The following is a 24,394-nucleotide window of genomic DNA, read 5'->3' as shown; positions in this document are numbered from 1 at the left end:
TGGTGGCTAAAACAAACAACATAACAGATAAAATAAAGAATAAAAACAAAAAGATTGTTTTATATTCTTTAATAAAAGAATAGAACACAATCGATTGTAAATTAAAACACTGTTTAAAATCAAAGATCGGCTATTAGCTATAGAATTGTTGGAATTATGAGGTCATCTTTTTGAAGCATATTCAAAGTATGTGTAACACAGAAACAGAAAGTCATCCTTCCTAACTCTGCAGGCTGAGCCATGATTGAATATTTTCTAACGGTGATTTTAGTCCAGAGTCCAGGTCTTAAGAGTATTTCATTTAAAAACTTCAAACTAACTTTCCCTCTCTTCTTTCTTCTCCTCTCCTTTCAGTGGCGTCAGCTCAGTGGTGCAAGCATCTGCAGAAGGAGAAAGAGGAGGTGCGTGCCAGCCTGGAGGAGGCCCTGAAGAGGCTGGAGGAGCAGCACAAGGGGGAGCTGGTGCAGCTGGAGGACAGGTGTGCCATTCACTCATACCTTAGACACTTTAAACTATAAATACAAAATCTTTACACGAATGTTGTTTGTCAAGTCTGCATAGATTATATTTCTGTCTGCTTGTAAGAGTCTCATTTTCTCTTCTTCTGTGTCAGATTGAGGAGTTTTTACCAAACAGAGTGGGACAAAGTCCACCAGACGTACCAGGAGGAGGCCGACAAGTGCCGCCTGCTGATGGAGCAGCAGGTCAGAACACACACACACACACGCACGCACGCACACACACACACACACACACACACACACACACACACACACACACACACACACACACACACACACACACACACACGCGCGCACACTCTAATTAAATGTTGTCACAGTCACTTCTGTTGTGTGTACACACGAACAAGTATGAGCCTGCTAGTCTCGTTAAAACCGTTCCTCATCCTGCGCGTCAGCCATAAAATCAAGTTTTATTATGAGAAAATTACGCAACAGGTGACAGAAACAAAATTAAAAATTAGCTATAGTTGATAGATATATGTGCTGCTGTACAGCTAGCATGGCTGCAGGCATTTTTTTCATAGCTTTCTTGCTACGGCAGGATCAGTTTTAAATGCTGTCAGTGTGTGTTTGAACAAATCTGAGGCCGCTTCTACATTCATACTTTTATATCAAATCGATGTCTGACGTAAAATATTCTTCTTTTAGAGGAGTGTTTTGTAAATATTTTCAGCCCTTACGAACACGCTGGATAATACAGAACACGTGAAAATTCACACAGCTGAACATGTGTGTCCTGGTGAAGTGACCGTGGGGTTTTATTCTTCATGTAGGTGGACGAGCTGAGGAGCCGACAAGAGACGGAGAGGAAGAACCAGGAAGTGAGTCACAGCCAGAACATGGAGTCCCTAAAACTGGAGTATGAAACATCTATAGGAGGTGTGTGTACAACAAATACACGACTGTCACAGCTCAGCATGACAGTCTGAACACATGTGGACTCAAGTGACTATTTAAAGAGACAGCTATTTTTTATTTCAGACTTGTTATTTTAAGTCAGTTTTGCATGTTATTTCTGTCCTTATTTTATATTTCATTATTTTCTGTTTAATCAGTCTTCTTCATTCCTATATTCTTGTTTTTTTTATCTGACTGGTTTAGCTCTGATCAAGATATTCCCCCAGTAATCACAATTGTATTTTCAATATTTATATTGTTTCATTTTTTTATCTTGATAAAATCTTCATTATTGATTTATTCAGTTAACTACTTCACTGTTGTTTGTAATGCAACAGTCAAGTATTTGTGAAACATGTTGGGATCACAGGTTACTTCTAGAGGAACAATATGAGTTACTCTGATTGAGTCATTGTTTTGTTGCTGTCGGTGCTAACGTGTGCTCTGGTGTGTGTTGTTATTTCACAGAGCTGAAAAGGATTCATCACACAGATCTGGAGAATCTCCAGAAAGCGGTGAAGGAGACTGAAGCGTCGCTCACTGTGAGAGACTTTTAGTTATTCAAATGAGTGCTCAAATAAATCAGCTGTAATGCCTCTTTGGAACAAACTGAAACTCACTTTGTGTTGGCCTCACAGTCCAGTAAAACAAATATCAAGACCTAGAAATGGACTATTGTTTACCATCAGTTTAACCGTTAAGTAAAATGGCCTCAGTAAGCGGAGTTTCAAAGAGTGACACACACTGCAGCTTGTTAAAGGTTGTGCTTGTGCCCAAATAAAAACCAACATTTCCAGTTTTGTTAGAAAAAAGTGCAGTTGTTGAATAATCAGAATCAGTACTGGACTCTGCATGTCGGGCTGAGTGCAGTCAGACAGGATAGCCTTCTTGAGGGGTACCTACTATCTTAGAAACACCAAATTCTCTGAATCTTAACGGCAGCAGAACAATAACAGTTATTTTTAAAGTTTTTTTTTTATCAAGTAGGCTATCAAGAACTGCTACAGTTTTGTGAGATTTGTGAGAAAAAAACAACACAAAACCAAAAACAATAACTTCTCTTCTCTGTTCTTCTTTGTCATCCCAACAGGAGAAAGTATCGGAGCTGTCGGCAGAAAAGGATGCTCTGAACGAGAAGCTGAAAGCAGAAGAGGAGAGGAGGAGACACATACTCAGCGACAAGAATCTGGTACATCTCGTTGCTTCTCTCGTACTACTTTTCTCTCACTGCGACTCCAGACTCAAACTCAAAAACAAAAAAGTGGTTGTTGTGTTGATTAACAGCCCAAACAAGAGACTGAAAACTGTCAATCAAAAAAAGTCCTGACATTAGGGGTCACGTGAGGTCATCAGAGCAGTTTCTGAAAGACATTCTCACAATACATTCCTCAAGATAAACAACCAGAATTGCATCTTTCTTACCATTAATGCCTTAAAATATATTACAAACAAGCAGCCATTAGTGAGGTAAAGGGGAGAGGAAGGTGGTGTTCTTTGTTTATTATTGTTATTTTTGGATCCCATTTAACAGCAACCAAGGTATCAACTACTTTTTCCTGGGGTCAACATGTTACCATGACATTAAAATGCAAAGCGGTTACATTCTTAGAATTGCAAGGTGAAATAGAAAATAAATGATTGTGATAATAATAAATATTAAATAACCAAACCCAAAAAATCTAGTTGTGCTTTCCCAGCATGCTTTGTTAGTAGCTTTTGGCGCGCACCAGGATCTTCCATTCAAAGAAAAAGATGATGAATTATTTAGCAAATAAACTTTGTGGGCCGCTTGTTTTTAATGAAAGGACAAAATGTGAGCTGGGCAATGCTCTGATTTATGCAGCGTGTCCACACAGAAGGGAAACACCTCTGTGGTGCTGAAAACCCAGAGTTCACCCTGAAGTCACCTCGACAACCGCAAATACTGCTTCACTGGTGTAACCTGGTTTTGTGTGCGTGTGCGTGTGTTTGTGCAGAAGGACTCCCACACGGTGTACCTGGAGCAGGAGCTGGAGAGTCTCAAGGTGGTGCTGGAGATCAAGAACACCCAACTGCACCAGAAGGACAAGAAGCTGATGGAGATGAACAAACTGGTAAGTAGCAAGATCGGTCTATTAAATCATTTTCATCATCTAAGAGAACTATTGACCTGCTGTGGTCTTTAATGTGGTTATGAGTCACATTTCATGAGTAAAAATAATATTATTAATAATAATAATAATAATAATATATGTAATATACTGATACTTGGCTTTTTGCGTGCGCTGTATGTCTCAGGTGGAGACTAACGTGAAGCTAGAGGAGTGTTTGAATAAGGTCCAACAGGAGAACGAGGACTACAGGGCCAGGATGGACAAACACGCAGCTCTCTCCAGGTACGTTCTCCTGCTGCAGCTTGTGTGTACCTGTGAATTATCTGTCAGCTTTCCTGAGACTCCATCAGTCTTGGGTTCATATTTAGATCAGACCTGTTAAGATGTGTTCAAACCAAAAGTGAATAAATACAAAATCAATGTCAAAATGGGTTAGGGTAAAATTTCATGAACCAATATGATTTTTTGAATTCAAAATAATATATTTCTATGTATTTTTTGATCTATGATACAATTCCAACACTGGTAGATTTTATTGATTTATACCGTATAACCTTTCAGATTTTAGGGATTAGGCATTTCAAAATACTTCAAGATGACATCACAATAAGCAGAAGAGTGAATTCATTCATGGGCTGACTTTATATCCAGTCAGTTCTGACTTTCTAAACATTGCACCCTGACTCTGACCGCCCTCAGTGCGTCTCCCTGCAGCCCTCTGTAACAGCTCTCTGTCTCCCCCTGCAGGCAACTGTCCACCGAGCAGGCCAAACTCCAGCAGACGCTGCAGAAGGAGTCCAAGGTCAACAAGCGTCTGTCCATGGAGAACGAGGAGCTACTGTGGAAACTGCACAACGGAGACCTGCTCGCCAGTCCCAGCCGCCGTCTGTCACCCACCTCACCCTTCGGCTCGCCCCGGAACTCTGCCTCCTTCCCCACAGCTGCACCCGTATCGCCGAGATAACCCCCGACAAACGACGAACACCATCCCATCCCTCTGCTCATCGACCTCCTGACTCGAAGACTTCCGTCTCAGCGGTGTCGTTGGATGTTGGTGTTGAACTTGTAATTAAGAAAAAAAATTATATTAAAGACTCTTATTTTGAAAGTGAAATGACATTGCAGTGGCACCGATGCACTTAAGTGTGAGCGTGGGACTAGCCTTGCTCTCTATCAAGAGCCTGTTCTCCCACAAACTTTTCTTCTTTTTCTGAAGAAAACCTAAACAACAGGCACATCTCAGGGTCTGTACATATCGCCTCACTCTCGTTGTGACTATCCTTAAACGTTTTATTTTGGTTGTTATGTTGTAAAGTTAAAGCTCAGCTCATCCTTATCGCTCATTATAGCCTCTTTTTTGAAGGCGCAGGGTGAGAACAAACCTTGGATTTGAGGCGTTTGTGGAAACAGACTCTGAGTTGTTTGGGTTTGGTGAATCATAAGGCAAAAAGGAAGAGGTACTTTTGGTGGATTAGCGTGGATTCTTTTTTTTGCCTTTTTCCTTCTTTTAAAGAGGACGTTATTTCTCCCCAAAGAGCGAGGCTCAATCATGGATCTGCTTTGTATCTCTGGATGAAGCACACGGACTTGATGTGCTCCTGTTGGAGGAAACGAGAACAAATATTCAGTTTGTTGATCCGAGGAACTTTCCTGAATTACTGACATGAACCTTTGATCCAATGGATGTCTGTTCCTTCTGTGAGCTCCTCACAACCTCTACCTTAATCTACTTTGTGGAATGTAATCACCCTTGGATGTTAAATCTGAGCAGGCCAGTGCAGACTCTCTCACACACACACACACACACACCTTCTCAGAGCCAAATATGCAGTTTATTTAAGTGTTCATCCCCCTCCTCGGCTCTTATATCCCTTCATCTCTTTTTAGTAAAGACACACAATCCCACACATCCTCTGAAAACGCCTTGTGCCCAAAGAGAAATAAGACAAAGTTGAACCAATGACTGATCATTTATTTATCCGTCTTTGCTTTGAGTCACTTATTCAATCATCAGTGATCATTTCCACAGAGAAATCTCCCTTAAACCAACACTCTGGTTTGACTAATCCCAACAAATAAAACTTTGTGTGTCTGGTGTTCATCCTGGAAACCTCAGATGTACCCGTATTGCCTCAGTGTACCATGTTCTGCTTTACTTTGGACACAGAATAAATACAGTATGAAATATGATTAATGAAACATTGTTTTATTACTTCAGTGAAATGCAATGGTACAGACTTTTTCAAAAATTCCTACAGAAGAATTACAGGAAAGAGTTGGGTTAGAATGTTTTGTACAGTTTGTGCCAGGTCAATATTTATTTCATAAACTGGCTCCTCCTTCTTTTTTACATATCGACTTATAAGTGACTTTAAGGTCGGCAGCCGTAAGACATTCTGTTATAATTTCCTTTCATTACCCTGACAGGCTCAGATGGTTACTCAAAGTTTCTAAGAGCATTACAGAAGAGATAACAGAGAATGAACTTCTGATACTTTTTATCGAGACAGCGGTTGATTTGCTCTCCTCACTGTTACCAAACATCTTAGACAAAACAGATGTTTTATCTTTCAGAATTAAAAGCTGGAGTTTCTCGTCTTCTGTTGCCGAAGTTTTAAGTTTTTATTTGTAATTGTACCAGTGTGTGACTACAGTGATGGTGTTAGTTCTGATCCAGCACAAACAAACCATTTCAGATAGAGGTGGGTCAGGGACCTCAGTGTCCTGGTAAAATCAGTCTGTCAGTGGAGCCTGTTGGCTTTAAAGAGATCGATCTAATGGCTCTTACAGGAACATTTCGGGATTCTTTCTGTCATCTTTTCAGACAGTTTTAACAAACATCTGAGCCTGTCCGAGTATAGACAGGAACGTATAGTAGTAGTCCCTTAAAGGCTTTATATGCGATTTTTTGATCCAGCAGATGTCGCCCTTGAGCACCAGCATGAAACCAAAACAACTCGCGCTGCATTGTTGTGTTAGCATGCTAATGCTAGTGATCTTTATTATGCTCGTATCTTCACACTGCATTTTTATTTACACGAAATGACCGTGATCTAGAAACACTTACGTGACATTCAATGAAGCAGTGAGTACAGTATGTTATTCTTCTTTTCTCTAGTCCCTCAATTAAACAACTTTTATACGTGAGGGGAGGAGCCACACTCATTGTAGACAGTCATGACTCAGTTATTTTCAGAGGATATATTTGACTTCTGCTACATTTTAGTGAGAAAAATCGCATATTCTGCCTTTAATCAGGCACATTTTAAACTTTACTTACATTGAAGCTATTACAACCGGCTTTGAAGCTGGAGACAAAAGAAATCCATCTACTAGAGCAATTCCAAAACGTCTGTCCCCTTTTAGTTATTAGGACCCCAAAATATAGGGTCTAACAGTGAAAATGGAGCCGGGGCAAGAAATAAAAACTGAATAACCATTTAAGTAAAAAATGTAAACAAAAGGAAAAAAGAGCTTTCCAGTAGGAGACACTTGTTGCCTCCTCGCTTGTTGTTAGCCTACTGGCCTTGAGGAATATAAGATAATCCTTTATTTATCCCACAACGGGGAAATTTACAAGAAGCCTCCTGCTTTGCTGGGGTCAAGTTCCCCGGGTAATGAGGGGATGACCGACGGCGGATGTTCGAGGTCAGCAGCTCGTACCATCATGACGACAGATTTGATTGAGTACCACCATCCGTGCCAGGTGTACCACACCACCCCGTCATCGGCCATCGCTTTGTATGGTCCATTGTAGTAATGACCATTCAGGTTGCCCGAATCACACCTGTGGACAGGAAAGAGAAGAAGAATCTTGGCTACATGTATGTACTACTTATGAAACACATATATTAAATTCTCCTGTATTAGTCCATTACCTGCTGAACCACCAGCCCGACCTGCTGTGTCTGATACAGCTGGCATCCTCATTCTCAGCATCACCAGCAGCATCATTCAGGTGGTCGTAGGTGCTGAATTTGACCCCGTTTGACCCCATGCCTGGACCGGTCCATTTTTGCTCAGCAGTAGGAGGGCCATTGGTGTCAGCCAGGGCATTCCCAGCAGTCCCAGTGTACTCCCCCAGATGTAACTGGTACTGGTCCTTTAAATCAGCAAGGGAGTAAAACCATTTAAAATCTGTCAATTTACAAAAGAGCTTCGGTTTGTTTCAACTTGTATGTGTTTCTTCTTCTCACAGTGTCATTCCACCATGAACAACCTTTCAACTACTTAATAGTAGACCTCATTAAAAGTGGAACTATAATAAACAAAACACGTTTCACAGTTTCACACCTGCTGAGGTTTGGTTCCCAATAGAGCAGCGCCACTGCAACATGAGAATAGGGAAGATGGAGGTGATGATGAAGACAAGAGGAAGAGAAAAGAAAAGGGCAGGGTGAGGCAGAAGTCTGAACAGAAGAAGAAGACATGGAGAGCACCTGAAGGAACCTGGAGCCAGACGTCCTAGCTCTTATCGAAGCAAAGGTCATAAACAAAAAAAACATATGTAGTCTAAATAAGAACCTGGCTGTTTTGGGAAATGAAAAGAGGGCAAGGTTAAAGATATCAGGGAAGAAAGTGACGAGAGGATGATGAGCTGTTATTAAAGGATAGAAAAAGAGAGCAATAGAATATAGACAGACAGAATTCACCTTGACAACAATGTATAAAATTCATTAGGCATGAGAAGTTTCTTCAAATGTAAATAGTCGATATCATAAATCAAGCACAAGTAATTTCTTAAAATAAAGTCAACCCAGACAGAAATGCCAAATGAAAAATTAATCAAACGGATGAATCATTCACCGGTTAATCATAAATTCAATAACCAGGAAAACCCAAACATTGAGGTAAAAGCTTGAACAAAGTAGTTTTATATAAACAGCACTAAGTTTATATTTATGTGAGAGAAGCTCACATCAACTGTTTGTGTATGAAGCAGTCACAGAACGTATCAAATATTGAGTATGTATCATACTGTGAGTCAACTATTAATTATCCTTCATACTACAGTTGTAGTGAAAAAAATAAGAAATAGGGAAGAAGGCCAAATAAGTAAATACATTTTTTTAAAAAGACCCAAAAGAATGCAACCTGCCAACACAACTTTTTGTACACAACTCTACAAACAAACAAACAAACAAGCCTCAAGTGGCTTAAAACAATGAGATCTGGCAACCCTGACCTTAACAAGTGAGGTACAGTCTTAATGACTCTTTTCATTTTAAGATTTTTTTTTCTATTTTCTTTTAATTGTCTCATATTTACATTTTCCTCGCCAACTTTGAAGTTTTTGTATTCTGCAAAGCGCTGATTCCCCTCAAAGTCTTCCATGTTGATAAGCAGGTCATAGTCTCCTAAAAGGTACAGAGTTACACACACACACACATTACCAACCTTTAATGTATGAGAATGAGAAACACACACACAGACACACACTCTCTCTCGAGGACACACACCTTGTGAGGTGAGATAGTGCAGAGCTTCATTGCCCAGCCAGAATTCTCCATCAGGAGAAAATAAATCACCAAAGCCATTCTTGTACTCCACCCACGCCCTGCACACAAACACAGAGGGGGATGTGCTGATTAGACGTCGCACACATCAGGTAAGTATGCATTTTAATGTGTGTTGAACTGACACACACACACCTGTCAAAGCTCTCCTTGCCATCTCTCCTCCTCTGGAAAACTGTCCACCCTCCTCCATTGTTCATGTCACAGTAGACACTCAGAGCGGTGGAAGAGCCGTCTGGACGGATCACATACAGCCCGCTAGCCACATTATCATCTGCGAACACCTCGGAGCAGTCTGAACACAACGGCACAGAGATACTCTGGTAAATACATCAGCTAGTTTAACACACACAAACACAAGCTTCATATTTCTGTGAGATTCTGAGTGGAGTCTGTTTTTTTACCTTTAGCATTGAAGCATCTACAGGCAGCTTGAACTGCTGACTTAGCAATAAAATACTGACCACTGATAGGCTGATTGAAAAAGGTCAGTGGAGAACATAGAGGAGTCAAATTGGTTTATTTTCTACTCTCACGTATTTGTTTGAAACACATGGTGACATTGTACCAGACTTCTTTTTCAATGTGGTTCTAAATTTGACATATTTTGGGGTCTAAATGAGTAGAGGTAGAAAAAGCTTGTGGGTTGCTTCAGCTAGAAGGCTGCAAAAAAAGGCAATAATTGCTGCAATTTAATCAATGAGGGCAATTATTCAACAAAATAGTTCCTCCACCAATACATTTTGTTTTGGCCACTGACTGGCTCAGATTGTTTTTGTCTGTTTTGACAAAAAATAACAGCGAGATTAATAAGCAAAATACCTTTTTTTGAAACCACAAATTACTCTTTCCATCTACTGTATGTCTTTAAAGCCATCATATTCCATAAACAAAAACAGTAATTTTACCCCTCTGAACAAGGGAGTTGCTTGTCTTCTGCTGCCACGATTGGAGTTTTTTTTTTGTTATTGTGCCTTATTGGTGTTGATTTGTTTGCTTAGTTTTAACACAAGTTATCTACTGGAGCAATTCCAAACCTTTGTATCCATTAGTCATCAAGACCAAGCTTGTTGTCTTGAGAAAACTGCTGTTTGGGTGTAATGTACTGTTTCATGGTCAGTTGGCGTCTACCTCTGTAGAGGTTGTCAGGGCCCAGGTGAGAGTTGGGTATGTGCTCCAGCTGCTGGGCCTGGCTCTGTTGGAGCTCCAGTATGTAGTGATGCTGGTCGTTGATGACCTCCCTCAGTCCCTGGATCTCGGCTTCCAGTCGGACCACTTTCTCTTCACATGGCACTGGGGCCTGGAAAGAAAGGAAAAAGTAAATACAAAACTATAACACCCATCAGTATGTTTGATGTTGAGAGGCCACAACTTGTGAATTTAATATTTCTTTATCAGCCAATATTCAATTTATTTTCCTGGGTACATTTTAAAATAGGATCACACTTGTTAAAACGTATGTTCTGCTTAAATGTGTTCAATTCTTTCCAGTTTTAAAACACTCTCAAACCAAAAGTAGTAGGAACAAAATAAAGGATCAAGATGAAACTAAAGCTGCAAAACTTTTTCATGTTTAGATATAAGAGTCCTGGTTGGCTTTGACTCTGGAGTCTAAACATGACACAATGCATACTATGCTTTCTGCTTTTTCTTCATAGTTTTAACAATGACCAAAATCCTTGTGCCTCACCTTCTTTCTAATAAATTGATGATGCTGAGCAATAGGGATTTTTTTTCTTTTCAATCCTTATATAGTTTTAAAATGACTCCTTCACTTCTCAACAGAAAATTCTTTGCAAGACAAATAGTTCCAGAAAAAAAATATAGTCGATCAAAAAAAAAAGTTGAAAAAGTCACAAAAAACAACAAATATTTGATGGTATCAATTTATTGAATGTGAGGATTTGACGGTTTTGCTTTTGTAATTTTTACAGTAAATAAATATGGTTCTACACACTGTGGGAAATTTGATAAGCAATAGAAGGAAAACAGTTTCACATAACCTCTTTTGAGATCAGATCTGCCTCAAAACATGCACACATACTCCAAAAATCACCTGCATGAAATAATGTTACAGCTTCATAGCTTATTAGGATAAAAATACAATTATTCTGAATGTCTTACCGCCAGGGAGGCAGCCATGTGGAGCAGAAGGGCCACCAATGTCCTCAGCATTCCCATCATCAGAGATCTGCAGGGTGTCTGAATCAAACTGTCTGTGAAGTCTCAATCAGACTTCTCTTCTCTCCTTGGCCTGACCAAATGTTTAAAGTTGTGGGAAACTCTGCTGATTTTCTCTCTGCTGTGTTCTCTGTCTAGAGATGATCACACTGTAAACTGACTGACTTTATGAATTAGCCTCCATCTAGTGGTTGGAGAACTAATTCACAAAGGTTGGTTGGAATCATAAAATAATCCCAAAGCAACAACTTAATTATCCGTATAATAATTATCTGATAAAATGTATATGTACGATAAAAAGTTCGAACTGTATTGATGTAAATTAAGGAAAATTTGAAAAAGAGAGAATGGTCTATACATTCACAAACCTGTACATGACAAATATTGAAAAAAAATTAAACTCTGAAGAAAGTCCATAAACAAAAAAAGGTGCAAAATTATTAAATGAATGGCAAATATTGTTTGAAATACTAGTTAGATTTTTTTTAACTGTTAAGGAAAATCAATTTCTGTGATTACTTTTTTATTGGTTTCTGTATGTCGTGTAATTAGACAATAAGTAAATCAATAAACATGGAAGTACAGAAATTAGTAAATGCAAAATTGTAGTCCAAGATTTGACAAATTATTTATTCATTTCAGCGAACACAAATAAAATAACACATTTGCATTTTATTAACACTTTGTCCTTAGGGTTAGTCCTGTAAAAATTAAATGCAGCAATAAATGTATACATCAATTCTGGGGTTAATGTATTGCTATTGTATCCCAGGTTAATTAATTTAATTTAAATTAGCCATCTAATTTTTTTCTGTGCAAGGGGAGTGACCTCTGTGAACCTCCATAGGTAATGATACATCGGTTTTCATTTTATTTTGTATTTATTATTAACTTCCCTATTTTCTCTTATAACATTCCATAATCTCATCTGACCTCCGTTAAAATCTATCACCCAATCAGAGCTCAACCCACTTATAATAAACATCCGATACACAAGGTCAATTCCTCTTATCTCATCCAACTCATGCTGGCACAAGAGGGCGAAATTGTTTGTTTGTCCGAGACGGAAAAACAATTCGATGAATTAGCACTCAGCGGTCAGGTTTTTGAATGTGACCACTCCTTGATCGAGATGGCGAGCTAACCCACCTAGATCAACTCAAAGCCCCTACAAGTGTGGTAGGATTACGACGACATTCTGGATCATCTGAAAAATTTTATAATAAATCATTTTATGAGAACATGCACAAATTCTTGCAGCACAGAAAAAAGTAAAACATGCCTTTAAATGCACAGAGGCTGACTTTGATAACTGTTGGAAATATTTGAGATAATGTAATTGGCCTACTCAACGATAAAATATACATTTTTAATTAATTTAGATATTTGAATGTAAACATTGTCATTAAATTATTCCTTTAAATTATTTACAGATTAAAAGGGGTCATACTATGCTTTTTCTGGTTTTATATGCTCTTTAGTGTGTTTTCCAAGTCTCCTGTGTGTCACGGATTGAGAAAACCAAGAGGAGGACCCAGAATTAACAAAAAATATTTAATTAAACAAAAAGGCAAACAAAAACTCACTTCACAAATCCAATCAGGAGAAAACAAGGAGCCACGTTTTTTTTTCTTTCCATTTTTTACCTTTCCAATAGATGCCTTTTGTTTACCTTTGATGTTTCTTTTCTGTTTTCTCCTTTTCTGAAAAATCATTCGTCGCTTTGGATAAAAGCGTCTGCTAAGTGAATTGTAGAAAAGAGCTTTCTCTTTACTTTTGACATAGTTGTCTTCTCCTCCTCGAGGGAATTCCTGACTGGTGTGTCTGTTAGAATTGCAGTGGATCTCCTTCTTCTTGTAGCTTTCTTTCAGGGCCCTGCTTTTGGGAATGGCCTCACCAAGTCAGGTGAAAAGTCCTCGAGGAACAAGGCAGATGTTCCCGCAGCAGGCTAGTTGGAAGGCCCAGGCATAAAGGTAGCAGCGGAGAAAGACCCGGGAGTCGGAACATCTGAGGCAATGTTGAGTGGCATAGAAGTAGATGCACTAGAGGCAAAGAAGGAAGCCCCAGCTGCAGACAAGATGGAGGGTGTCCCAGGGACATATACAGTGGAAGGAGTGGAGGAAGGCCCGACTGCAGCCAAGGTGAATGTGACTGAAGGTTGTGCAGTGTAAGGCACTGGGGAAGTGATGGGGTCATGTGCAGTGGCAGAAGGTGATGCAGTAACAGGCACTGTGGAGGCGTTGGAAGGAGGTGCAGTGGAGGTGATGGATGATGGGTCAACAGAGGTGTTTGACACAGTGACTGACTGCTCACTGGTCACACCTGTACAAAACCTCTCATTCAGTTCAGACTCATGTACGACACAGACAGCTCTGAACATAAAAATACAAAAAAAAAATATTGTTCTCCGACTCAGGTCACTTGTTTTTCACAGGCCAGTCAGATCTGTGCTCTTTTTGTCACAGCATATTTCTCAGGCATGGTTGGAAGCGATGATGGACTGTGGTGGATTACCGGTGGGGGTTAGAGCAGCTTCCAAAACCGCTACCGGCAGCCAACGCGGCAACAACCAGCATTGTAAATGCTACCGACGCTCCTATGTGCCTGTCACGCGTGCAACTCAAAGGTGTTAGCAACTACAAAGAGCCAGGCTTTAAGCCTCAATTTTTTGAACTGCAGGTATCACAATGAAAATTAGTCTGGTATTGGTCTTTGACTGACTGGCGGCGCGACCAGTCGCAGCGGCCCCTCTCTCTCCCGATAGAGCGGTGTTTTCTTCTTTTTCTAACTTTTCTTTTGACTTTTCTCCGTGTTTTACGATGGAAAAACACAATTACAGCCGTCGATTTTTACTGGAGAGTAACAGCCTTTCTGTGGAGTTATTACCCGAATCACTGACACAACAGCTTCAAACTTTGGGACTGCTTCGCGAGCCGGTTTACCCCCCGTAGAGGAGACGTAAACGTAAACGGTGCGAGCGGAAACAAAAGCGAGGTAAACATGGAGGCATAAGAGCGAGACTGGCTAAAATACCACACAGGTCCGCTCTTCCAACTCTTCTACTGGCAAATGTAAGATCTCTGGACAATAAAATGGACCATATAGAGCTACTGAGAGCTGCGCACCGCGACGTGAGGGACGGCTGCGCGTACATTTTCACAGAGACATGGCTGAACGAACGCATCCCAGACTCCGCCGTTCAGCTTGAACAATTCACATGCTACCGTTCGGACAGAATCCTTAGAAGAAAGGTGGTGGAGTCTGTGTTTACATCAGTGATGCTTGGTGTCGAGATGCTGCTGTGGTATGTAAACACTGTTCACCGCTGGCGGAGTTTATGATCATAAAGTGCCGACCCTGCTGGTCGCTGTGTATATTCCCCCCACCACCAACAACACTGATAGAATCGAAGCACTTTGGGAACTTTACAACGCCATCAGTGAGCAACAGACAGCCCACCTAGACGGATTTTTCATCATCGCTGGGGATTTTAACCATGCAAATCTCAAGACGGTTTAACCCCACTTCCATCAACACGTGACCTTTCCCACAAGAGAAGGTAACATTCTGGACATGACTTACACATCAGTTAAAGGTGCTTACAAAGCTTCACCCCTCCCTCACATCAGCCACTCTGACCATATCAGTGTCATGCTAATGCCAGTTTACAGACCTAGGGTTAAAGTCACCAAACCAGTTCTGAAGCAGGTATGTGTGTGTGAGGATCTCTCCTGGACAACCACCACCACATCACTGGCCAAGAAGTCCCAGCAGCGCCTCTACTTCCTCCGCAAGCTGAAGAGAGCACGAGCCCCCCCAACCATCATGTGCTCCTTCTACAGAGGCACCATCGAGAGCATCCTGACCAGCTGCATCACTGTGTGGCTTGGGAGCTGCACTGCTGCCAACCGCAAGACCCTGCAGCGCACAGTGAAGGCTGCTGAACGGATTGTCGGTGTCCCACTCCCCTCTCTTCTGGACCTCTACGGTACCCGCTTCATCTGCAAAGCAACCAGCATTGTGCGTGACCCCACCCCCCCCCCCCCCCCCCCTCCCTCACACAGCCTCTTCAGCCTCCTGCCATCGGGGAGACGGTACCGCAGCCTGCGGGCCGGCTCCACCAGACTGGGAAACAGCTTCTTCCACCTAGCTGTCAGGAAGCTTAACTCTCTCCCCTCTCTTCCTTCCCACCCCTCTGCCCCCATGAACACTGGATGTTGAAACCCCCTCCCGTTTGCCACCAAGAACCCTGGTCTAATAACTCTGAAGCTAACATCTCAAAAGTACAATCAGTTTACTGCACATTGCACATATTGCACAAGTTTACTTTTTCTTTCAATTTTATTTTATTTATTTTATTTACTATTTTGTACCTTTTGCACAATTTAGAATTTATTACTGTAAATATTATTTATCTCATTTTTACATCATTTTATTTTATCTATTTTACCTTATCTTATTTTACCTCATTTTGGTTGTATTGCACCGCGGGTCGGAGACAAACGCAATTTCGATTCCACTGTATGTCTGGCATATTTTGAAATTGACAATAAAGTTGACTTTGACTTTGACAAGTACCACAAGTACAACACACAAAAGTGATGTACGGAGTTTGTGACTAAAATTAAAACCACAAGTAAACCACCTTATTTCAGAAAAACATGAATTTTCATCAAAAATGTAAAAAGAACTTTGAGAAGTCATAACCCCCCAACCCTTTTTGTTCTATTGAAAAAAAATAGTAGCTGAGGTCAGCGAGGACGTCCTGTCTGTAGGTCTCAACAACAGCCACAAATGAAAAGAAAATGTCACACCTGGTTAGCACAGCAAAAATGTTCTTCCCCAACGCCAAAATTAGAGTACCTGTAATTAATTTTTCTGAAAGATTAGAGAGAGATAAAAAAATATACCTAATATACTCTTTCAGGCGGGCCCCAGAGACCTGGTACATTGGACAGGCACCACAGCTAAAGCCGTACTAGACCACTGGTTGGATCAGTTAAATATGTGAAGGGGAGTAAGGTCTTAAACGACCATCCCCACAACCATCCAATGTCATGGTGCTCTGCTCCTCATACCGCCTGAAACAGATAGAATAGTTTTAGAAAGAGGGCTGACCTTCATACCGACCCCCTGACTGACTGGAGCTCTGCAAAGATTTACAGATACTAAATCACAGACGGCTAAAACTACTGGATCATGTTATTTATGAAACGGATTTCACAAGGTTACCTTTCACAGAGCCTTCAACCTGGAAGTCTAAATTAGAGACCCTCTCGGAATCAACACAATTTTTTAATCAGACATGGATGAGACGGCCTTCGCTCAATTCCAGATCCCTTCTGTCAGAAAACTAAAATCATGAGGGACCAGAGACAAGCCCTCACAGCTTTAAGCAAGCTAGATAACATCATCATTAAACTGGCTGACAAAGGGGGGTCAAATCGTGCTCCAGGACAGGCAGGCGTATATTATGGAAGCAAATAGACAGCTTGAGAACAGGAACTATTACATCCCTCTTCAAAATCTATGCAGACTGAAACACAAGACATGATTAAACAGATACTTAGAAGCCTCTATGAGCTAAAATACATCACTTTTAAACATTTGCTTAACTATCAGGTCCCCAAAATCCCAGAGCCAGGTTATTATATCTGCTGCCTAAAATTCATAAAGACCCCGAGATGTGGTCTGTCCCCTTCAGGACACCCCCGGGTACACCAATCGTTAGTGACTGCGGGTCCTACCTGCTGGCTCAGAGTCCCCCAAGCTATATCAAGGACACGTATCTTTTCGTGAGTAAACTGAACACGCTACAGCTTTCTGCTAACACTTTTCTTGTTAGCATCGATGTAGACTCACTATATATCGATACAGAGTTGGGGCTCCATGCGGTCAGGAGGGCTTTTTCACGGTCGCATCGACCCGACCGTCCAGACAACGAAATCCTTAGCCTACTGGGCCCGTATTCACAAAGCCTCTTGAGTACTAAGAGTTGCTCCTAGTGACAAAATTCTTAGAATCGTGATATTTTCTAACAATTCCCCTCAAAGTACTAGATCCTAGTAAAGATGAAAGTTATTCACAAAGTGTCTTAGACCTTAAGAGAGCTCCTAAGGTGTCAAACTGTTAGGAGTAGTGAGGAGGACTTTTAACTGGCTTAATAGTTTCTTAAGAGGAGAAAATGGAGAAATGTTCTGCCAACAGGACATGAAGAATATTTTTGACTCATAGTTGGGCAGAATAGACAAAAACAATTTGTGCAGACATTTCAAGCCTACAGGGACTTTTTCCAGTGCAAAGTGAGACATGCATGGTGAGCTTCTCTACATGTGCTCACCTCCACAGGTGTATCTAATCACTAATTAAGACCCTTTACCTGCTGATGTAACGATCAGCATGTGAAGAATCTGCTGCACAATGTGATTTCAAACATTTTGTGGGCTTTACACTTTTAAAGTACATAATGTCTGACTAGATTCTATGTTTGGCTTTTTAGCTCCATTTTTTTGGATCAACCAATCACAGCTTCTGAAAAAAATGTGTAATACCTAGCAGCGGGGTCGACCACGCCTCCTCCCTAAGATAAAAGTTTCTGTCTATTCCTTGCTCAGAGTTGCTCCTAAATCACTCCTAGGCTAAGACTCCTTCCTCTCTAAGAGGATTCTCAGAATGTTTGTGAATACGGGCCCTGGAGATTATGCTAACTCTTTTAAATTCAACAATACGTTATTTTTACAAGTGTGTTGCTGCACTATTGGCAGAAAATACTCACCTGCGTATGCAGACATTTACATGGCCGACTGGGAACAGTCTGCATTTAAAAAGTGTAATAAGCTGCCCTTGCTGTATCTCCGCTACCTAGACGACATCTTTGGCATGTGGGGTGACACGGCGACTATCATTTTTAATTTGTGTGGCAATTAATGTGAGCCCTTAGGGGCTTACAGCACTTTAATTCACGGTCGTGCAAAGAACTGAGAATAACTAAAAGACAGATTTAGTCTATTACGTCCAGCTCCCCAAGCCCTGATTATTTTATCATCTGCAGAGTATTCATAACTCCCGAGTCCTGCCCAACCCCATTTAAAATACCTGCGGGTCGACCGAGTGTGAGTGACTGTGGTTCTGGTATCAATCGGTAAGCTCAGATTCACCCCAGCTATGTGAAGGACAAGTACGACTTCGTTCAGTGGATTAACAGTACCAGCAAACACATTTAATTTTTCGATAGATGTAGACTATGTATACATATAAACCACGACCTCGGCTCCAGGCTATCAGGAAAGCCTTTCAAATGTCTCCCCAGAGAGACAGACCAGATGAGGAGATCCTCCAAAAACACGGAAATGGCGTGCGCACTGTTATGTGCCTGCTTGACATCATGAAGACTACCTGAACGCCATACATCCCCTAACTACTGATCTGCTGCACCTGTGGGCTGCCTACAAAAACCAGAGTCAAGCTCCTCCACACTCTCTCTCAATCTGCAGTCAGGACCATAAGCATGGCCTCAGCCACCATTTCTCACTTCCTCTGAGTTTAAATTGAATCTTGTCAGGAATAAATATGACTTTTTGCTGATCATGTGTTTGACTCCTTTATGTTGCTTCCCCTGAACAACTCTTTTCAAAGTTGAGAAACATCTCTCAGCTTCAGCTGTTGTCATGGGAGTAGTTACAAGGATGTTCAACAGACTCAGAATGTCTCCTGGAGGTTGTAGCTCATTTACAGCAGCCCTTGAATTCAGGATTCCTATAGATCAGAGACAGTTCTGTTTTGAGCTTTGCCTTTTTCAGCATGGGGTATGCCTTCACAGTGGTATTCAGAGCCTCAACAGGAAATGAATCACAGTACCATGCTTTGAATTGAAAGCTCCGATATTTGGAAAAAAAAAATAATTTTACATGGGAGTTGATGAGAGACCTCTGGGGCGAATTTCAACCTGACTGAAATCGCCCCTAACCATTTGAAGCACGACTTTAGTCTGATTGGACAATGACATTTTTGGCAGATCAAAGGTCTAGAACACTGATAAGGTCTGCTGCTGTGATAGAATTGGTTTAAAAAATTCCCTCATCAGGTAGTGTGTCACCCCAATACACAATCCGCCCATCGGTGGGAGTAATGATAGATTAATGTAATAGTTATTACTATAGCTGTATCATTTCTGCATAATCTTTTTAATTTGAACTGTATTTTTTGTATGCAGTAAACTGATGTAAAAATAAAGTTAGTGTACTGAATGAGATCGAAAATAGGAAAATCATGATGCATTGAGAATTGTTTGATTTCTCTGTTTGATTATATACTTGTATTCTCTTTCTGTTCCCAGGAGAGCTGATAGGTATTGACTACCTGTGCTGACAGTCAGGATGAGAAATGCAGGATGTAGACCCTGATATAGAGGAGAGAGCAACTGCTGGAGGATGTGGCTGTTGAGGAGGAGCCAGAGGATGAGGGTTTTGAAGATGGCAGACATAACCCCACAATTGACATCATTCTCGGTAAAACCCTCAGCCAGTCTGGCCACCCAGCTCACACCACCAGCAAGACCTCTGTCCCCCCCTGTCATGATTTGGTATTATTAAGTTTTGTATTTCTTTATGTTCTGTGTGTCTTTAATGTTTCATGATTTAGTTTTGTAGATGTCCTCAGTGTTTCTTGTTTTGTATTCCTGCCTCTGTATGTTTCCCTCTGTGTTGATTACCCTCATTGTCTTCACCTGTGTTTGATTACCCCGTGTCTATTTAGTCTCTGTGTTTCTTCCCTTCTGTGTGAGTACATTGTCGTTTGTCGCATGTCAGTTTACTCGTGGCTCCTTGTTTTCTCCTGTTGGATTTTGAAGTAAGTTTTTATTTGCCTTTTTGTTTAAAGAATAAATAGTTTTAGTTAATCCTGCATCTGGGTCCTCCTTTTAGTTTTCTCGATCTTTAACAGAATTAACTGACCATACCATGGACCCAGCAGGATTATTTTTGTTGGAATTGCGTGAGGTTACTTATAACCTCACATGCCTATAGAATTACTTAAGATATGCTTGCTGTAGCAAGGAAAGACTGGCAGCCATTTCCACGGCTCAAGAGGAACTTCTTTCAAGACCATGGCTCAAACACTTACTCCCTGAGTGGAATAGAGACATTTTCTCTACGCCTGCTTCACAGTCCTATACGTCTGAGCCTGTTCGTCCTCAGCAGCCGGTGAACCAACCCAAGCCTCAACCCAGGCCTCTTCATCCATGTGTTCCTGTTCCGGCGGAGCGCCATCTGCCTCTTATTTCTGTTCCCGCAGAGCGCTGTCTGCCACCAGTTACGGCAGGGCGCAGTCTGCTCCCTGTGCCTGTATCTGCTGAGCTGCGTCTGACTCCCCTGTCTCCGTGGGAGGTTCTGCCCACTCCTGTGTCTCTGTGGAAGGCCCTGCACACTTCTGCGCCCTCGTCGGAGGCTCTGCACACTCCTGTGTCCTCGTAAGAGGACCTGCTGAGTCTGCCTATTTCTGTGACTCCGCAGATTCTGCTGACTCCGCCCACTACTGTGTCTTCGTGGGAGGCACGGCCTCTCACTGGTCCCCTGTCGTCTGGTCGGCCTCCCGGCTGCCCCCCCAAATCTGATCTCAGTGTTTGGTCGGCCTCCAGGCCGTCCGCCTGAAGGTCCGGATTAAGTTTTGTATTTCTTTATGTTCTGTGTGTCTTTAATGTTTCATGATTTAGTTTTGTAGATGTCCTCAGTGTTTCTTGTTTTGTATTCCTGCCTCTGTGTTTCCTTCATTGTCTTCACCTGTGTTTGATTACCCCATGTCTATTTAGTCTCTGTGTTTCTTCCCTTCTGTGTCAGTTCATTGTTGTTTGTTGCATGTCAGTTTACTCGTGGCTCCTTGTTTTCTCCTGTTGGATTTTGAAGTACATTTTTGTTAATCCTGCATCTGGGTCCTCCTCTTAGTTTCCTTGACCCCCCCTGCTCCCACCACCAGCATGACCTGTCCCCCCCCCGCACCAACTGTTGCTAAGTGTTTGTGATGTTCTGTATCACATCTGTTTCTTAGTTTCCCTGCCAATATGAATGTTAAGAATAATTATATTTTAATTTTGTAATATTTTCCAGGCTGTTGATAAGCACAACATGCCAGTGATGGACAGGGTGGACAGAATGGCAGAGTACCTGGTTGGGCTCAGGAATGAGACAGCCCTCACACTCGGCAACCAGCAGACCAGCACCATTTTGTCACTGTGGCAAAATCTCCTGCCCTTTGACCAGCAGCGGGTGGTCTATGCCACCAGGTACCAGGAGAGGCTGAAGACGGGGTACTTCAGGTCTCCAAAAAATAAGGTGGAATTCATCCCCGGTGCGGAGAGCATGAGACGCTGCGTCCTGGGGTCAAGTGGTTCACCTGCCCAGTGGCCCGACTGTTGTCAGCTTGTGGAGGCCATCTTTGTCAGGCTCTGTCAGCTGCACAAGAGGCCAAAGAAAAAAGGAAAGGGCAGCCTGACAAGATGGTCTCTCATGCTGAAGGACTATCGGAAGGTTAGGCAGCTGGTGAGGGATAATGGAACCCTAATGAAGGACACCACTCTCCAGCTGTATGAGGTGAACCAGATCACCCTCACACAGTGGCACAATCAGAGTGAAGAGGCAGTCCTGCCTGCCCCTCTTCCTGTAGCCCCTGTGCCTCTGCCACCAGCTCTAGAGCGCCCAACCTTTGTCCCTCAGCAGCTTGGCCCTCAGCACACCTACAATCTGCCACAATGTACAGCAGGACAGGCACTTTAAAAAAGAAAGAATGCTGCGCCACACACTGCTGCTCCAGCCACTGTCTGGCCAAAGGTGCCCATTCAGAGGCAGTTATTTCCCCTGCCTGCACCTCTGCCTACAGCTGCTCCTGCCAAAGCCCTTGTAAACCCTACCCCTTCCCAAAGCCCCTTGTTGGTAATGTTTGCTGTCCCATCTCCCAGGCCTATCGCCCCTGATGGCCCTCTTCCCCCTCCACCCCCTGTCCAGAGGCCCTACAATCGACAGGTGGACCATAATAAATGCAGAAAATGGCATCAGCCCCGCAACAAAGATAGTGGCCACAGGCAATTTCACGGCCACATTTATTGCCCCACTTCCGCAGGGATGCCACTGGAGCAGTGGCTGGAAGAGGGCCGAGAAGTCTGTCTCTTCACATTTTAGTCTGTCCTTAATAATTCAAAGATGAAAAATTGTTTAATGGAAGAATATGCAACTTATATGCTGTAAAATCTACAGCATTAGGCCCTGTTCACACTTGACTTCTTTTTTCAACTGCCAGCGCCTTTTTTACATCCTATGGAAAATGGAAAAAGTATGATGCATTTTCAAAAAGCGCTGCGCCCGACGCCTTTTTCAGTTGAATTATTTCAACTTTTCAGAAAAGCGCTGGGTGACGTCAAGCGCCTTTCTGACAGCTGACCAATCAGGATGAGTTGTAACCTACGTCCCTAGTTACCTGTGCCCAAAGAGATGTCATGCACCCAAAAACGGCGAACTTCCACCAGATATGTGTGCTTTGCGTGTCCGCTCCAGTCCGTTACGGGTCCGTGCACCCTCATCCGTCAACACCCACTGGCTGCGTTCTCAGTCTGCAGCACGGAGAGCACAGCCGGACAGCTGGAGTACAGAGACAAAGGAATTTCCACGGTAATGTTACAGATTCACTCGCGACAGCACAAGATAATACGATGTACGTGGTATAAAACTCTAAACTTTATAAACATATTTATACACATGTAACTTTATATTACAATTACAACAATATTTGCTATTTTTTTAGTAAGTAAAGTCTTATATCTGAAACAATTAGGTGAATGTCAATACCGCTTAACTTCTGAGAAAATGAACAAACAAACACAATATCACTTTCTTACACATTGTGAATGCTAAACAGAATCAAGTATTGATTTAATTCAACATAAATATTGTTTTCTTATTTAAAATTACTTTTTCATTTGAACAATCCAAAACACTTTGTGTGAAGTTTGTTTTGGTCCAGGCAGGGTTTGAACCCCTGTCCTCCAGATCCAATCTTCCCCTATTATCCCCCATATGAAAACTAGAAATATTCATCATTTTGAGTCATTTCTGAAATTTTATGAAAAATAATGACTTGGAGTAACTTTTGACTACTTGCAGAAGGGCCATTAAGAGTTCTTCCTTTCTCTTTTTTCCTCTCCTTTTCCTCCTTCTCCCCCTTCCTCGTTGTTCCCCACCCTATACAGTCCACTGTTCCCCAGCTTCTGCTGAGAAACATGAGTGCAAGGGAGTGCAGTCTTAAATAAGGAGTAGGCAGGTGAATTCAATCTAATTAATTAGTGACAGAGTGCAAACAACAACCAATCAAGAGGGAGAGGAGAGAGAGAAACCAGGAAGTGTACTAAAGGAGGTGCAGTAGGAAAAGAGAGGAAGTGAAAGGAAACAAAATAGTGAACAAATAATGATCTTTACTACAGTTTTATAGTAATGTCTTATAAATGTAATTAATGTTGTTAATTTTATTGTTATTAGTGTTATCAATGTTATTAATATGAATGTTTTATAAATCAACTGAATAAACTTGTTTTAATGAATTGATGTAAAGTTGTACGTCGTCATTTATTAGATAGGCCTTAATACCAGTGTTTTAATAAAATGGGACTTGATGATATTTGATGACAATTATCCTTGCTGTAGATAAAGCAGGATATGTATTTTTGATGTGTTAAGTAATTTTCTGTGGTTGAAAAACCATTAAAACGTTGATTTTTAGTTATGATTTCAACGTTGTTTCAAAATTAATGAAGGGGGCAAAAGTGACGTTGATACATCATCAGATTTCAATGTTGATTCAACGATATTAACGTTGACACATTAACGTTGATTAAACGTTGTTTCAATGTCGTCTTCCTATCTGGGATTGTTTCTTCTTTAATGTGACTTTTATAGTTGTTACAGCGTTTACTGTTAATACAGGTGTTTTACTATATTGTAGTTTGTGTAGTGAAATATATCAGTTACATTCACTGCATCATAACAAGGGTATTATTATAATTACAGATGTTGCTGTGACACTATGGTTGGGAGGAGTGTAGTTCTTTTCCTCGATATCGCGAATAAACCATGTTTCTTCTTAAAGGCTTTATATGTGATTTTTTGATTCAGCAGATGTCGCCCTTGAGCACCAGAATGAAACC

General features: G+C 41.5%; 2 protein-coding genes across 3 annotated transcripts in view; one reads left to right on the top strand and one right to left on the bottom strand.

The window, feature by feature from the left end:
* Window positions 1-5,704, top strand: part of LOC132982323 (microtubule-associated tumor suppressor 1 homolog) — a 68,356-nt gene extending 62,652 nt beyond the window's left edge. For both annotated transcript variants that reach the window (XM_061048760.1, XM_061048752.1), the window contains exons 11-18: window positions 355-478; window positions 614-704; window positions 1,298-1,403; window positions 1,890-1,963; window positions 2,512-2,610; window positions 3,398-3,514; window positions 3,699-3,796; window positions 4,262-5,704. In XM_061048760.1, coding sequence (XP_060904743.1) covers window positions 355-478; window positions 614-704; window positions 1,298-1,403; window positions 1,890-1,963; window positions 2,512-2,610; window positions 3,398-3,514; window positions 3,699-3,796; window positions 4,262-4,478 — 926 coding nt within the window. In that variant the 3' untranslated portion in view covers window positions 4,479-5,704. The remainder of the gene's footprint in view (window positions 1-354; window positions 479-613; window positions 705-1,297; window positions 1,404-1,889; window positions 1,964-2,511; window positions 2,611-3,397; window positions 3,515-3,698; window positions 3,797-4,261) is intronic.
* Window positions 5,705-6,917: 1,213 nt separating this feature from the next.
* Window positions 6,918-11,211, bottom strand: LOC132954066 (fibrinogen-like protein 1). Its single transcript, XM_061026518.1, has 7 exons — window positions 11,155-11,211; window positions 10,162-10,330; window positions 9,166-9,325; window positions 8,974-9,071; window positions 8,783-8,871; window positions 7,393-7,616; window positions 6,918-7,301 (listed from the first exon to the last, which is right to left on the bottom strand). The coding sequence occupies exons 1-7, from the start codon at window positions 11,209-11,211 to the stop codon at window positions 7,088-7,090; spliced, it is 1,011 nt and encodes a 336-aa protein (XP_060882501.1). The 3' UTR covers window positions 6,918-7,087.
* Between the last annotated feature and the right edge of the window lie 13,183 nt (window positions 11,212-24,394).

The sequence above is a fragment of the Labrus mixtus genome, chromosome 2, assembly GCF_963584025.1.
Source record: "Labrus mixtus chromosome 2, fLabMix1.1, whole genome shotgun sequence".
In the NCBI taxonomy this organism is placed as follows: domain Eukaryota; kingdom Metazoa; phylum Chordata; class Actinopteri; order Labriformes; family Labridae; genus Labrus; species Labrus mixtus.
The sequence above is the reverse complement of the archived record's forward strand: the minus strand, read 5'-3'. Positions and strand labels throughout refer to the sequence as shown.

Coding starts and splice junctions, on each gene's coding strand:
- LOC132954066 (XM_061026518.1), bottom strand. CDS start 11,211: ATGGGAATGCTGAGGACATTGGTGGCCCTTCTGCTCCACATGGCTGCC. Junction 9,326..10,161: donor CCCTGACAACCTCTACAGAG/GTAGACGCCAAC, acceptor CGTTGTGTTCAG/ACTGCTCCGAGGTGTTCGCA. Junction 7,302..7,392: donor TCGGGCTGGTGGTTCAGCAG/GTAATGGACTAA, acceptor TCCTGTCCACAG/GTGTGATTCGGGCAACCTGA.